The 16,210-nt window shown below is 48.1% G+C and overlaps 1 protein-coding gene across 4 annotated transcripts in view; it reads left to right on the top strand.

Annotated features, from left to right (window-relative positions):
- ITGA11 (integrin subunit alpha 11) overlaps positions 1-11,168 on the top strand; it is a 133,248-nt gene extending 122,080 nt beyond the window's left edge. Inside the window, exons 25-30 of one of the 4 annotated variants that reach the window (XM_031002245.3) lie at positions 1,075-1,188; positions 1,410-1,496; positions 4,791-4,901; positions 5,044-5,139; positions 8,566-8,679; positions 9,321-11,168. In XM_031002245.3, the coding sequence (XP_030858105.1) occupies positions 1,075-1,188; positions 1,410-1,496; positions 4,791-4,901; positions 5,044-5,139; positions 8,566-8,679; positions 9,321-9,392 (594 nt within the window). In that variant the 3' untranslated portion in view covers positions 9,393-11,168. Of the gene's footprint in view, positions 1-1,074; positions 1,189-1,409; positions 1,497-4,790; positions 4,902-5,043; positions 5,582-8,565; positions 9,136-9,320 lie in introns of those variants that run through there. The other 3 variants (XM_063698652.1, XM_063698650.1, XM_063698651.1) reach the window with 3 other exon arrangements.
- The last annotated feature ends 5,042 nt before the right edge of the window (positions 11,169-16,210 follow it).

Raw genomic sequence — 16,210 nt, 5'->3', positions numbered from 1 at the left:
CCCACAAAAGAAGTCCAGAGTTGGCAGCTTCACAAAGTCATTCAGGAGTGGGTCTTCTATTCCACCATCCTCAGCGTGAACTTACCAGCCTCCAGTTCACCTCACAGTACAAGATGGCTGCAGCTCCAGCCATCACATTCTCATTCCAGGCAGCAGGAAGGAGGAAGGGGAGAAGAGCATGCTCCCTCCTTATTAAGGGACCTCCCTGGCAGTTCCTTACTCTTCCAGTGACCTCTCTTTATCCAGAATGTTGTGACTGAGCCATAAGGGAGGCTGGGAAATGTGGCCTTTTGTCTCGGTTCTGCCACTAAGGAAAGTGGGAGAACGAGAGTTAGGAGGCAATTTGACAGCCTCTGCTATAGTGGGCCCCGATAGCTCCCTCAGCCCTGAACAGCTGTAAGTTCATCAGCTTCTCTTAGGCTGTGTGAAAGCTGAGGGCAAGCTGACAGCTGGATACTGGACTTCAGACATGCTGAGCCCTGCATGGCTTGTTCAAGAGAGGCCTAGTAAGCTGCCCAGGGTCACACAGCTCATAGGTGGTGGTGGGCCCAGGATTAGATTCCTGGTCTTTCTGGTTCCAAAGCCCTGCTTGGAATCACTGCTGCCCTGGCACTGAATGTGGCACTGCTAGAATGTGAACAATCACGCACTCCTTATTTAGTAATAAATAGCGAGTTTAATTAATTAATTGTTAATTAATGATTCCCTCTCATGATGCATTCATTGCTGTCACCATCTTCACCCCTGGCCTCAACAAAATCCCCACCCCAGGCAAGAAGAGTTGAAAATGCAGGTGGCCCATGCTCTCCGGCCTCAGGATCCCCACTGACTTGTCTTCAGCTTCCAGCCACCCATCCCCTCTCAGGGCTTTCTTGCACTCGTCCGTGCAGTCCCCGGCCACAATTTGACAGAGCTTAGGAGCTTCCATGGTGAAAATACCAGGGGTCTTGAGTGGGCCTTTTACCCAGGCCTGATGGGGGAATTGCCACCCCCAGGGGCTGGTTGGCCCCTGTGGACCTTGTTTTCCGCCCCTCTCAACTGACTGTACTGACACCTCCCTGTCTCTGGCCACAGATCCAGAACTTGGGCTTGTTCCCCATCCACGGGATGATGATGAAGATCACCATTCCCATCGCCACCAGGAGCGGCAACCGCCTACTGAAGCTGAGGGACTTCCTCACCGACCAGGTAGCGATGGCCTTGGGAGCCAGCTAGGAGAGGGGACCAGAAGGAGACAGACACTCCCCCTACGTGTGTCCCCAGGTTCCCAGACCCCAGCTCCCTTCTCCCAGGACCAGGGCTAGAGGAGGAGAAAAGAAACCTCTCTGGGATCCTGTGTCTGCCAGAGCTGGTTGTGAGGCTGTGTGTGTGTGTGTGTGTGTGTGTGTGTGTCCGTGTCCTTTATGTAGGCGAACACGTCCTGTAACATCTGGGGCAATAGCACTGAGTACCGGCCCACCCCAATGGAGGAAGACTTGCGTCGTGCTCCACAGCTGGTGAGTGTCCCCCAGACCGAGAGCCACAGTGGCTGGGGTTAGAGGCGTGCCGCCGGTGCTCCGCGGGCCGTTTCCCTCCCGACCCAATAGCTTGCCAATAAGAGCTTACTGAGCACCTGTATGTACCCAGCCCCAAACCAAGAAAAAACTGAAGGAGGAAAAGACTTCTTGGCCTGTGTGAGTCCCCCGTCTCACAGGGAGTGGGGCAAACACACAGAGTGAGTGTCTGAGAAGCCAAGGTCACAGCCTGTGGTGTGCCAGGCAAACGAGCAGAAAGGGGTGGGGAGAGTGGACTTGCACCTGGGCCAAGCGGGCCGGTAGGATACAGAGAAGCAGAGGGAAGGGGAAGAAAACAGATGCAGCCAGAACACCAGAACACACACGTGGCTTGTATTGGAGACATTTGGCCGCGTCAGCTGGGGCCTCCTGCCCTAGAGATGGAATGCAGACCAGCTTCAATTTCCAGAGCCCTCCCAAAACACCTGCTCATTTCCAGTTTGCATTCTCAGGGTTGCCTCTGCCTCCAGATACCAGTTTCTCACCCTGCTTCCACTGTTCTTCACCCAGATAACAATCTTCCCTGTTTTAGTTTTACTTCCCCCACACAAGTACCTCCCACAAAGCACTTACTGAGGGTAGCGGGCTTTGCCGAAGATTTAGGCTGGGTTGGGTTGGGGTGGGCAGCACGGCAGCAACACTAGTAACTTTCACCTGATAAATTCTAATTGTTTGAAGATTTGTTTGGGTTTCCCACCAATGTTAGTTTCTCCACTTAATCCTTATATTATAAATGATCTTGAGGTATTACTCTAGCTAAGACCTCCAGGGCAATGGTAAATAGATATGATGATGACAGAATAATCAGGATTACCTTAATCATGATTACTTAAAGGAATTTATTTTTATTTTCATTGTTAAATATGATCATTGCTATAGGCTTCACACATGAGGGGATTTCAAAATCATTAGGCGTCCGCCTTCCAGTCCTGATTTGGCTCCTTCTAACTTCTTTTGGTTTGCTAATCTTAAAAAAAATCTTTAAAGGGCAACCATTATTCCTCAGCTAATAACGTAAACAAAACTGCATTAGGCCGTGCACGGTGGCTCATGCCTGTAATCCCAGCACTTTGGGAGGCTGAGGCGGGTGGATCATGAAGTCAGGAGCTTGAGGTCAGGAGCTCGAGACCAGCCTGGCCAGCATAGTGAAACCCCATCTCTACTAAACATACAAAAATCAGCCGGGTGTGGTGGTGAGCGTCTGTAGTCCCAGCGACTCGGGCTGGGCAAGAGAATCTCTTGAACCTGGGAGGCAGACGTTGCAATGAGCCAAGATGGCGCCACTGTACTCCAGCCTGGGCAACAGAGCAAGACTCTGTCTCAAAAAAAAAAAAAAAAAAGGAGTGTATTGACATGGTTACATTCCCAGGACTCTTAGTCATTTAAGAATGGACTACATGGTTGGTATCATTGCTTACAAAAGTGTCTTGAACTTGATGGGCTTATGTTGAGAAGTAAAATTTAATTTTTAATTTTTATCTTTTAATTCCATTTTTCCACAAACTTTTTGAAATCCCTTTGAGAGGAGTGAGCAGGAGCATTGTCATGGTGGAGAAGGAGTCTCTGGTGACATTTTTGTAGCCATTTTTCTGCTAAAGCTTTGATAAACTTTCTCACAACACTGTCATAATAACCAGATGTTCTCATTCTTTGGCCCTCCAGAAAGTCAACAAGCAAAATGTTCTGAGCATTCCGAAAAACTGTTACCACAACCTTTGCTCTTGACTGATCTGCGTTTGCTTTGACTGGACCACATCCACCTCTTGGTAGCCATTGCTTTTTTTGTGCTTTGTCTTCAGGATGGTACTGGCAAAGCCATCTTTTACCTGTTATAATTATTTGAAGAAATGCTTCAGGATCTTGATGTCACTTGTTTAAAATTTCCACTGAAAGTTCTGCTCTTTTCTGCAGCTGATCTGGTTGCAACAGATTGGGCACCCGTCAAGTGGAAATTTTGCTCAACTTTAATTTTTCAATCAGAATGATGTAAACTAAGCCAACTGAGCTGTCTATAGTGTTGGCTAATGGTTCTGCTGTTAATTGTCAGGCTTCTTCAATGAGGGCCTGAACAAGATTATTTTTTTCCTCACAAATTGATATGAATGATCTGCTGCTGCAAGCTCCATCTTCAGTGTCCTCTAATCCCTTCTTTTCTTTTCTTTTCTTTTCTTTTCTTTTCTTTTCTTTTGAGACAGAGTCTGGCTCGGTCACCCAGCTGGAGTGCAGTGGCACGATCTCGGCTCACTGTGACCTCCGCCTCCCGGGTTCAAGTGATTCTCCTGCCTCAGCCTCCCAAGTAGTTGGGACTACAGGCATGTGCCACCACGCCTGGCTAATTTTTTGTATTTTTTTAATAGAGACGGGGTTTCACTGTGTTAGCCAGGATGGTCTCCATCTCCTGACCTTGTGATCCGCCTGCCTTGGCCTCCCAAAGTGCTGGGATTACAGGCGTGAGCCACCATGCCCAGCCCTCTAGTCCTTCTTAAAACAAATTATCCATTTGCAAATGCTGATTTCTTTGTGATATCATCCCCATCAACTTTTTATAAAGCATCAGTGATTTCACTGTTCTTCCACTCAAGTTTCACCATAAATTTGGTGTTTGTTTTTGCTTTAATTTTAGCAGAATTCATGTTGCTCAGATAGGGGCTCTTTTCAAACTGATGTCTTGTCTTATCTTTCTTAGTGCCTCAAACTAGATCCTGTTCACATAGGTTACAACAAGTTAATACGAGTTTATTTTGGTGCAAAAAAAGTTTTGGAATCCATGCATAGTTTTTCCATAATACACATTTTCCATGAACTTTATGAAGACCCCTTTTATCTGATTCAGGAAGTTCCCTGGGAGTTTTTATCATGAACAGAAGTTGGACTTCCTAAAATACTTTTTCTGCATCTGTTGCAGCGATCATAGAATTTTTTATCTTAATGTGTTTATATGGTGATAGGAAACATTTATAGATTCCCTAATGTTGAACAAAAGTTCTGTCCCTGGAATATATCCAGGCCGGTCACAATGTACAGCTTCAAGTGGAGCATCAGATATACCATCCTTCATTTGTCCTTCAGTCATCCCCTGGCAGACGCAATGCACATGTCCCCCACTCCCAACTTTCTCTTTGTCCCCTGTCCTCTGCCCCTGCCCCCAGAAGCAGAGCCCCAGTCGTTCAAGCAGTGTTGCTGCCCCCTGCTCCTCTAGCCCAGCAGCTCAGCCCTGAGACCCATCTTCTCTTTCAGAATCACAGCAACTCTGATGTCGTCTCCATCAACTGCAATATACGGCTGGTCCCCAACCAGGAAATCAATTTCCATCTACTGGGGAACCTGTGGTTGAGGTCCCTAAAAGCAGTAAGTAGAGCCCCTGGGCTGGGCTGGAAGGAAGAAGGGAAAGGGGGAGGCTGTTGGGATGTCTTCCACCTGGGGCTGCCTGGGGAGGGGACAGGAAGAAAAGCTTCCAGGCCAGCTTCTGACGAGCCGTCTGATTGCACAGCTCAAGTACAAATCCATGAAAATCATGGTCAACGCAGCCTTGCAGAGGCAGTTCCACAGCCCCTTCATCTTCCGTGAGGAGGATCCCAGCCGCCAGGTGAGCCCCTGGGAGCCCTGCAGAACTGGGCTTAGGCCGGACAGCTTGGGAAACGGTTGGCCATGCTCCTCTATAGAGTTTTCCTACAACCCCTGGCTGCATGTCCCAGCAGGAGAGAATCAGGCAGACCTGTGGACTGTTAGGGCAGCCGCTGAGAAGAGGGAAAAAAGCAAGACAAAGCCTCAGGGGCAACACTAGGGAAGGTCCAGAGGTCTGGTGTGAACTGAATTTGTGAAGACCAAAGGATGGGAGATGCCTCGGTATCAGCCTCTGTTAGTTGTGTAAAAGCAGATTGTTACAGATTACACTGGCTTCATTCAGGGTCCAGGAAAGGAGTGAGACTCTGTGAGACCCAACGAGAAGTGAGGTCTTAAAGAAAAGCCCATTCCTGGAAGAAGTGGCAAAGGAAGAAAAAAGAAAAGAAATAAATTTGTAAAAGAAAGCAAGCAAGCAAAGCCCAGTCCTGTGGAAATAGACAGGGCAGCCGGGTGTGGGACGCTGCTGCCCTCCACTGGCCACACCCCAGAAATGCCAGCTTGGGCTCCAGGCAAGCATTCCTACTACAGAGGCGGAGCAAGCTCCCAACACCACCCCAGGGAGATGCTGGAGAGCAAAGAGGCAGGGTCAGGAAGCATCCCTTATAAAACAATCCAACAAAAACCAATCACAGCCAGGGCGGGGGGATGCCAGGCAGAGGGGTATCAGGATCCACCTAAGGAGCTTTTTTGTTCATTCATTTGGCATTTGTTGGGTGTCTCTCCTACGACTTGGGCCGCAAAGGGGAAACAGAGATAAATTAGGCAGACAGGGAAACAGTGACAATAAATGGGTGAGTGCAGTCTGGGGGTGAGCACAGGCCCGGGGGGGAGCGATTCCGAGCGAGGGACATCCCCGGAAAGCTTCCTGGAGACTGTTTGAACCGAATCTTGAAAGATGCTGCAATGTTCCCAGCATCCAAGAGAGGGAGGTGTGGTACAGGCACCCCCGCTCCCCCACACATACCCTGCTCACACACAGAGAGAGAGAACCCTTCTTCTCACGCTGATGCTTGTCTTTTAGGTGACTTTTCCTTCTTCCACCCCCACTCAACCCCCAAAAAAATTCCTCTATACTCTCTGGATGCCTCACTCCCTTTTTTTTTTTTTTTTTTTTTTTTTTTGAGACGGAGTCTTGCTCTGTCACCCAAGCTAGAGTGCGTTGGCAGGATCTCAGCTCACTGCCAGCTCCACCTCCCAGGTTCATGCCATTCTCCTGCCTCAGCCTCCCGGGTAGCGGGGATTACAGGCGCCCGCCACTACGCCTGGCTAATTTTTTTTTTTTTTTTTTTTAGTAGAGACAGGGTTTCACCATGTTAGCCAGGATGGTCTCGATCTCCTGACCTCATGATCCGCCCGCCTCGGCTTCCCAAAGTGCTGGGATTACAGGCATGAGCCACCGTGCCCGGCCATGCCTCACTTCTCTTTTAGAAATCCAGCAACCCCAAAATTAAGCCCCTGTATGCTGGGCTGTGTGCTAGGTGCTGGCGCTGGGGAGGCAGAGCCAGGTCCCCACCTTGAGGGACGGAAAGAGCACACTTAAGGGCCCTGCCATTTGCTGGCCCCCAGCTGTGTGCTGAACATGGTGACAGACCTCACAACACTGTGAGGCACTGTCCCCACCCCCATCTCTCAGGTATGCACACCGAGGCATGTGAGATGAGGCAGGAGGGACAGTGACTTGCCTCAAGTTGAACAGTGAGTCAGTGGCCAAAGCAGGGCTCTGTCTGCAGTTGCAGGTGGTCCATTCACTCCACGTGTTAGCTGAGCTCCTGCTACATTCCCGGCACGGCTCCAGGTTCTGAGGATAGAGCAGGGACAAAACAGACAAAGCCCCCACTCTCCTACAGCTGACATTCCAGGCAGGCAATAAATATAAATATAAACGTTATCAACTGGTGATAAGGGCCACCCAGAAAAAGGCACACATCTAAGGGTGGAGTGCCAGGGGGTGCTGTTTTATACAGGGGAGTTGGGAAAAGCCTCTCCAATAAAGTGACATCAGACAGAGACCATGAGGAAGACAGGAGTGTCTCGTGGCTGTGTGAGGGAAACCCTTGCAGGCAGAGGGAATAGCAATGCCTACAGCAGGCACGCCATGGCATGCATGCTGGAGGCCAGGTGGCCAGAAGCTGGAGTAGAGCAAGAGGGAGCAGGAGGTGAGGTCAGCAAGACAGGTGGGACCCGAGAGGGGAGGGCCTTGCAGGCCAGGGCCAGGACTGCACTTTTTACTTTGTGTGAGCTTGAGCAGAGCAGAGCAGAGCATAGGCCTGCCTTCCTGATTAGAAGGATCCCTCTAGTTGCTATGCTAAGAACAAACTGCAGAGGGGAGGCAGTCGGGCAGCGCTGTAGTCTCCAGAGGAGATGTGAGAGCACTCAGGCCGAGGAGGTGGGAGTGGCAGCCACATTCCAGGTGTTTCCAAGGTAGAATGGACAGACTTTGCTGCTGGGCTCCGTGTGGGTGTGAGAGTTAGGGTCAGTGATGGATACGTGGCTTCTGGCCTGAGCAGCACGGAGGGATAGTGCTGCCATTTGCTTAGGTGAGAAAGAGCTGGAAGGAGCAGGCTTCGGGGGCTGGGGTGTTAAGAGCTTGGTTAGGGGCCTGTTACAGTTGCCAGGCAGGCCAGGAGACAGTCGGTATGAGCCTGGAATTCAGCAAAGAATCCAGGCGGACGACAGAAATGTGAGAGCAGTCGGCGTGTAGACGGTGATAGCCACAGGACTGAGGGAGCTGGCCTGGGCTTACTTTCTGACCTTCACGCCCTGGCCACTTTTGCCTTTGGGACACCTTCCTCCATAGGAAAAAAGTATTTAAAATTATGGTTTATAACCATGTTGATACAAAGATAAAAAAATGTTATCCAAGCTGGATTCTATTCCATTTTTTCCTCTAATTTTAAAAGACATGTAAACATTTTCATGGGCTCCTGAAAGTGTTATGGGCCTTGGCACCATGACTACTGTGACTCGTGGGAAAGTCAGCCCTGAGTTCACCCAGGAAGTGACTCTAGAAAAAGAAGAGGTGCAAGGACTGAACCGTGGGACACACTGACCTTTAGAAGTGCGGGAGGCGATGCGGAGGCAGCAAAGGGAGGAGTAGCCCATGTGGTGGGAGGAGGATCCAGGGAGTGGCGGGGGCCTGAGGCCAAAGGCAGCAAGTGTCTCAAGGAGGCAGGATCACGTGGGCCACTGAACCCAGTGTCGGCTGTTCAGACAGTGGTCGTCCTGAGGCCTTGGCTGGCCTGTCCACCCATCCCTCTGGTATCCCCCTGAGGAAGAGGATGCAGCTCCCCCACCAGGTGCCAGCTGTCTCCACCCTCCTGCCCCTCCCAGACTGCCACCCCAGCCCCAGAAGAGTAATGCTGTTGGCCTGGCCCCCCTCCCCTTGCAGATCGTGTTTGAGATCTCCAAGCAAGAGGACTGGCAGGTCCCCATCTGGATCATTGTAGGCAGCACCCTGGGGGGCCTCCTACTGCTGGCCCTGCTGGTCCTGGCACTGTGGAAGGTAAGGGCCCTGGCAGGGGAGGGAAGGAGCAGCATCCTGGCTGGTGGGCCCAGGCTCCAGCCCCTGGAACTTCGTGGCCGCTGCCACGTTCTCCTCTCCAGGGGAGCTGGCACCCCACCCCTCGCCATAGCAGACACACTGGTTAGGGCCAACAGACGGCACTCAGACTATGGCTCTAACCTGTTTGTGGATGCCTTTGAGAACCTGATGAAAACTAAGGTTCCTATTATTAGAGAAAAAAAAAAAAAGCAAGTACAAACAACTGCACAAAATTTCTCCCACAATGTCAAGCTGTTAACAAACCTCCCAAAGTCCATCTCTGTCTCTGAAGCTCTGGTTACAAACCCCTGGTCTCAGCCTCCTCCTGTTACAGATGAAGGAGGCCCAGAGAGGGATGTTGGCTGGGGCTGGTCACACAGCAAAATCGTGGGCACTATATGACTTCTTGCATGCAGCCCATGGTCTCATCCACTGTGTTCCAGTCCACAGAGGCAGTTCTGGAGGAGGGGTGCTCACAATGAGCTGGGGTACTCAAGGAAGCCCTGAGGGAGGAATCCCAAGGAAAGGTAGTGGAGGGAAAGCTGGGGCAGGCCTTGCCCACCCTGTCCTCCTCTGAGACGTCTCCCTTTGCCTCCTCACAGCTCGGCTTCTTTAAAAGTGCCAGGCGCAGGAGGGAGCCTGGTCTGGACCCCACCCCCAAAGTGCTGGAGTGAGGCTCCAGAGGAGACTTTGAGTTGATGGGGGCCAGGACACCAGTCCAGGTGGTGTTGAGACCCAGGCCTGTGGCCCCACCGAGCTGGAGTGGAGAGGAAGCCAGCTGGCTTTGCACTTGACCTCATCTCCCGAGCAATGGCGCCTGCTCCCTCCAGAATGGAACTCAAGCTGGTTTTAAGTGGAACTGCCCTACTGGGAGACTGGGACACCTTTAACACAGACCCCTAGGGATTTAAAGGGACACCCCTACACACACCCAGGCCCACGCCAAGGCCTCCCTCAGGCTCTGTGGAGGGCATTTGCTGCCCCAGCTACTAAGGTGCTAGGAATTCGTAATCATCCCCATCCTCCAGAGAAACCCAGGGAGGAAGACTGTAAATACGAACCCAATCTGCACACTCCAGGCCTCTAGTTCCAGAAGGACCCAAGACAAAACAGATCTGAATTCTGCCCTTTTCTCTCACCCATCCCACCCCTCCATTGGCTCCCAAGTCACACCCACTCCCTTCCCCATAGATAGGCCCCTGGGGCTCCCGAAGAATGAACCCAAGAGCAAGGGCTTGATGGTGACAGCTGCAAGCCAGGGATGAAGAAAGACTCTGAGATGTGGAGACTGATGGCCAGGCAAGTGGGACCAGGATACTGGACGCTGTCCTGAGATGAGAGGTAGCCGGGCTCTGCACCCACGTGCATTCACATTGACCGCAACTCACACATTCCCCCACCAGCTGCAGCCCCTTGCTCTCAGCTGCCAACCCTCCCGGGTCACTTTTGTTCCCAGGTACCTCATGGGAAGCATGTGGATGACACAATCCCTGGGGCTGTGCATTCCCACGTCTTCTTGCTGCAGCCTGCCCCTAGACATGGATGCACTGGCCCGGCTGCAGCTGGGCAGCAGGGGTAGGGGTAGGGAGCCTCCCCTCCCTGTATCACCCCCTCCCTACACACACACACACACACACACACACACACACACACACACACTGCCTCCCATCCTTCCCTCATGCCCACCAGTGCACAGGGAAGGGCTTGGCCAGCGCTGTTGAGGGGTCCCCTCTGGAATGCACTGAATAAAGCACGTGCAAGGACTCCCGGAGCCTGTGCAGCCTCGGTGGCAAATATCTCATCTGCCGGCCCCCAGGACAAGTGGTATGACCAGTGATAATGCCCCAAGGACAAGGGGCGTGCCTGGTGCCCAGTGGAGTAATTTTTGCCTTAGTCTTGTTTTGAGGTAGAAATGCAAGGGGGACACATCAAAGGCATCAGTCCCCCTGTGCATAGTACGACCTTTACTGTCGTATTTTTGAAAAATTAAAAATACAGTGTTTAAAAACAACCAAGCACTGACATCCCATTCTGTGGGCAGAGCATATCACAGTGAGCCATATTCCCCTTTGAAGGAGAGGAAGTAGAATGAGGGAGTTCCTTGCTTCCTCCCCCCTACCTCTACATGTCAGAAGGGACTCATCCACCATTTGGTGCCCACAACATGCCCTCCTAGTGGCTGCCTGGCCTCCGTGTGACATCTCCAGTGGTGGAGCGCTCCCTCTCCCAAGATCACCCTTCCATCTATGGCCAGTGTGGACGGTTAGGACCTAAATGTTTCACTGTAGCTTCTGCCCTTGGTTCCAGCTCTTCCCTCTCACGCCTCCCAGACTTCTCCAGGCCGGTTTCACTGTTAACCGTCTTACACTCTGACTTCAGCCAAGGCGTCTCCATTCTGTTCTTGTGCCATTCATGTCTTGGAATCCCAGTAAGTAGAACCTTGGAAATAATTTGATCTTGTTTTTGCATGAATGAGGACACTCAGAACCAGAAAGAGCCCTAGGCTCCCACAGCAAAACCAAAACTAAACCCAGGACTGCTATTTCCCAAGCCAGATTCTGTTATTCGAGCCCAGCCTTAGAAGGGCTTGATGTGGAGCAAAAGGTGAAAATGGTGAAACTAAAATTTGAGTATCAAAACCCATTGCCTTCTAATAGAATCAGAAGGAAATGTTGCTAAATCATATTCCATTTCCGTCATCACTCTTATGAATGGGGTAACCTGGCTAAATGAGAATTAATGAACCCATACTCATAAGTTTTCATTGACTTAGCACCAAGTCGTCCATCAAATATCATCAGATCTGAGAGAATGCTCTTATGGATATCTGATTTTTAGAGGTTGGCATTCATATTTTTAAAAACTGCCACCTGTGACCACACTGCAGGCCAAACAGAATGCACCTGCTGGTCAGATGCAGCCCAGAGGTCACTGAATTGCAACCTCTGGACTCTCGGTCAGAGGCAAGCAGCCCTTATTCCAGAACTCCACAGTCCCTTCACACCCTTCCCCAGACCTACACCAAGACCAACTAAGTGGTCAAAAGGTGGACAAACTGAGAGTTGTATCAAGGTCCTTAGCCTCTCAATTTGTTATCAAGTTTCCCTTTCTGAATCTATTTACCCTGAAGTATAAATATCTAAGATGAGCCTTAAGAGTGCCTGGTAGAGCAAACAAAGATGCATCTTACAGGGAGCAAAGTCTATGCTAACGCAGTGTTTCTCAATCCTGGCTGCACCTTTGAACCACGGGAGCTTTAAAAGTGACCACTGCAAGGGCCCTACCCACTATGGATCCCAATTTCATTGGTTGGGAGAGGGGCCAAGTTTGTTTCCACTTCCCCAGATGACTCTAATGGCTGAGAGTTGCAATCAACAGGTAAGTGAATATCCAGGCTGTAAGATGAAGAAACGGGGTTGTGCCCAAGCCCACTGTGCCTCATAAAGCAGATGATCTCTGCAGTGCTGCGCTTCTCAAAGAGTGGTCCCAGGACTGCCTCAGTCAGACCACAGACTCCTAAGTTCCTCCTCAGACTTCATGGATCCAAGCTCTGTGAGGTAATTCTAAGCACATTAAACATGTAGAACAGCCATCTGGATTTAATATTACATAATAGCTATAATATTCTGCTATTCTCTAATCTTCAATGTCAGTTTCTTAAACTGTCAGGCCTGTCTTTAGATGCCCTTCAACTGTGCTGGGGACTATCTTGATGGCAGCCAGCAAAGAAAATCAGCAAAAACCCCAGTGGAGTTTCTGGGTTTTATTTTTGTTAAGGAAGGTGATGGTTTCCTGACATGACAGGTATCTAGGTGGAAAGGGCAAAGTGCTAATGCAAACACAATGGAGACACTATGGAATAGCTCTGCCTAGGGACATGTGGAAGAGCTTCTAGGAGACAGTGTGGACCTTTCCATCCCTAGAGGTCTTCACAAGATAAATTCCTACCTCCATCAGTATTCAAAAGGTTTTAGCATCAATACTGTCTTGAGAATAAGACACTAGACTTGAGTCAGTCCCCTGGCTTCAAGCCCAGGATGCCAGGCAGCCTCTAATGGAGACCGCTGGCTTAATCGTGCTCCTTTCCTGGCATAACAACTCACTGCACCCATGCCTCACCACCAACAAGCAGTCTCCTCACCACCCAAATGTGCCTTAGGTGACTTAAATACAGCCATTAGTATGAATGGTCCCGTTTTTATTCAACACCACACCGGTCTTTGCTTTTACCTTCAGCTAATGTGGTTCCAGCCTTTTATCCTGCACTCCTTCTTATAATTTAAAAAAAAAAAACAAAACTCCCAAACTATCTTTATGTTAGTATTAACATCAACTAGGTTCTTCTCAAAGGACAGCCAGGCCTAATTGGCCACATTAAAATCTGCACAGTGCTTTTGTGTCACTGTCTATTCTATTAGTTTCAACATCATGCTAAAATAGGACAGCATGTTCCAAAACTGAAACTGAAACAGGAACGGAGCCTTGCTGATTTAGCATGAGGAGGGAATTGTAAGCCTTGCACCTGGACACTAAAACTTTTCAATAAGATGTATGCTAAGCCATACCTAGCAAACTTACCAGGTCCAAAGTAGAGTACAAGCAGAAAGTTATTTTTAAAGGAGGGGCACTATCCTAGAGGGACTTACCCTTTCTAATCAGCTTTGCATGGTTTGTTTTGAGACAGTGTCTCGCTCTGTTGCCCAGGCTAGAGTGCAGCGGCACCATCACAGCTCACGGCAGCCTCTGCCTCCTGGGCTCAAGCAATCCCACCTCAGCTTCCCAAGTAGCTGGGACTACAGGCACACACCACACTCGGCTAATTTTAGTATTTTTTGTAGAGACAGGGTCTCGCCATGTTGCCCAGGCTGGTCTCAAACTCCTGGATTATCTCCCTGGCACTGCATTAAAAAAGATGTGCAGCAACTTAGTAATGTGTCTGAAATGTTTTCAGAAGGTGGCCCAAGCCAGAGTCAAAAAATTTTTTTATTTGGAAAATTAGAGGAAATACAGAAAATCAAATTTCAAATAGGTGCATCTAAATGGAGAACAAGCTTATCAAGGACAGAGTCCATCTTTCTTATTTTTATTTTTGAGACAGGGTCTCGGTCTGTCACCCAGGCTAGAGTGCAGCGGCACAATCACAGCTCACTGCAGCCTCGACCTCCTGGACTTCAGTGATCCTCCCACCTCAGCCTCTCGAGTAGCTGGGACTACAGACATGCACCACCGTGCCCAGCTAATTTTTTTTTTAATTTTGTGCAGAGAGGGGGGTCTCACTTTGTTGCCCACACTGGTCTCTCTTATTTTTGTATGCATATCTGTGGTGCAGTGCCTGAAATACAGTAGGTGTTCAATAAGCGCCAACATGCAAGAGTATCTTGCCATTGATTAAGGCAAAAGCAAAACCCCAGTCCTCCCCTCTGATGGACTGGGCACACCAAATTTCTAAAGCACAGGCAAATTAGAAAATATAATTTTGTCTAAACTTGCCAACAAGCTAAGGTTTTGTGAACCACCTAAAATTTGCCTCTCTCATACTGAAATTTTCTAGGTCAAGTATCTGAAGGAATACACTACTGCCAGTATTTTCTTTAGTCATCTGTCATATACAGCAGACATTACTTGAAACAAAGAAAAAAATGTTTTAAAACCTGTCTGGATGATTTCCGCGGTCTCACTAGGTTATTGCAGCCAGGGAGTGACCTAGCAGAGATCTGAAGGTGAGCTTCCCTAGTACTGGCATCTCACAGTGAAAGAGCACTGTTCAGTGGGTCAAGAGACCCAGAGCCTACTCTCAGTTATGACACACATAGTCCTTGTGTGGCCTTTCTGGGCTTGTGTCCTGAACTATAAAACGAGAGGGTGGCACTAAATGTTTTTTTCAGATCTCTATAGAGACTGGAATAGCCACAGAGAATCTAAATTTGAAAACAAACATGTCCTGAGGGTGTGCTCCAATACCACCCTTTAATACTCTCCTGAGATGTGAAGGCTGGAAATGAGAATGCCATATTGTTGTTACTTGCAAACGATTAGTGTATCTGGGACATCCAAAAAAAGTAACTGAAAATTTATTTCTTTAAAAACAAAAAAAACCATTACAGTGCTTTTGTAAAAACATTAATATTTAGAAGTACGTAGTGGTAATAAAAGGAAAATAGTTGTTAGACCTTCATTAAAAAGAAAAACCTAAAAAAAACAAAAAACAAAACTCTGGATACAGGTGTATGATTTACCTAACCAGACATAGCTTTCTTTTGGATTAAAAAAAAAAAAAAAAAAAAAAAAGCTCAGAAGTGCAGAACTGTACAGATGTCCCTAAATCTATTAATTCAATGCTAAACGAAATAATCTCTTAACATGATAAAATTACACCAAACTTCATCTGGAAAAATAAACACGTAATAATGAAAAAAGTTAGCCACTCCCACCTCCCCACTTAAAAAAGACAAATGAAGAAATACTAGTCCAAGGCCAGGTGTGGTGGCTCACATCTGTAATCCCAACACTTTGAGAGGCTGAGGTGGGAGGACTGCTTGAACCCAGGAGTTCAAGACCAGCGTAGGCATCATGGCAAAACCCCATCTCTACAAAAAATACCAAAATAAAAAGAATTAGCTGGGCATGGTGGCACATAGCTGTAGTCCCAGCTACTTGGGAGGCTGAGGTGAGAGGATCACTTGAGCCCGGAAGATCAAGGCTACAGTAAGCCATGATGGCACCACTGTACTCCAGCCTGGGTGACAGAATGAAACCCTGTCTCAAAAAACAAACAAACAAAAAACAAACAAATTATAGGAAAATCAACATTTTAAACCAAAGAAGAGAAGGAGAAAGAAGGGAAGGGAAGCCATAAAAGTGTCTTTTTCAAATAGATCATGGGGGGAAAAAAAAAAGTATGACTTGGAATAGAGACAGCCTTACAAGCAGGATCTAAAACTCAGAATCCATTTTTTTAAATTGTGATAAATTTGACTATAGAAAAATGTAAACTTTGGATACAAAAGTACCATATTTAAAGCAAATAAGCTACAACTATTACATGACAGAGAAAATGTCCTCAAACTTCTAAGGAACTTCTAACAAGTAGAAAAAAAACACACACACACACAACCCCAAAGCAAACATCAATAGTCAATAAATATATGAAAGTGTTCAATGTTACTCATAATAAAGGCATACAAATCAAACCATGAAATGCTATTTTTCATTAATCACAACTTTGCAAAAATTAAATGATTAGATCTGATGTCAATAAAGATGTAGAGAGATGGAAGGCAATTTGTATAACTTCTGTCAAGATTTTAAGTAGTCACTAAACCAAGTTCCAGTACTAAGAATGAATTTGTCCTGTAAGTATGGTACTTAAGGATGTTGACTGCAGCATTATTTGAAATATCAAAAACTGAAAATCTAAAAGTCCATCAATAAAATCTAGTTAAATACATTTTCAATCCATCAACAGAATTAATTGCTATGAAGTTGTTGTTTT

This window comes from Gorilla gorilla, chromosome 16, assembly GCF_029281585.2.
Source record: "Gorilla gorilla gorilla isolate KB3781 chromosome 16, NHGRI_mGorGor1-v2.1_pri, whole genome shotgun sequence".
NCBI lineage: Eukaryota > Metazoa > Chordata > Mammalia > Primates > Hominidae > Gorilla > Gorilla gorilla.
This window is presented reverse-complemented; position numbering and strand designations above follow the sequence as displayed.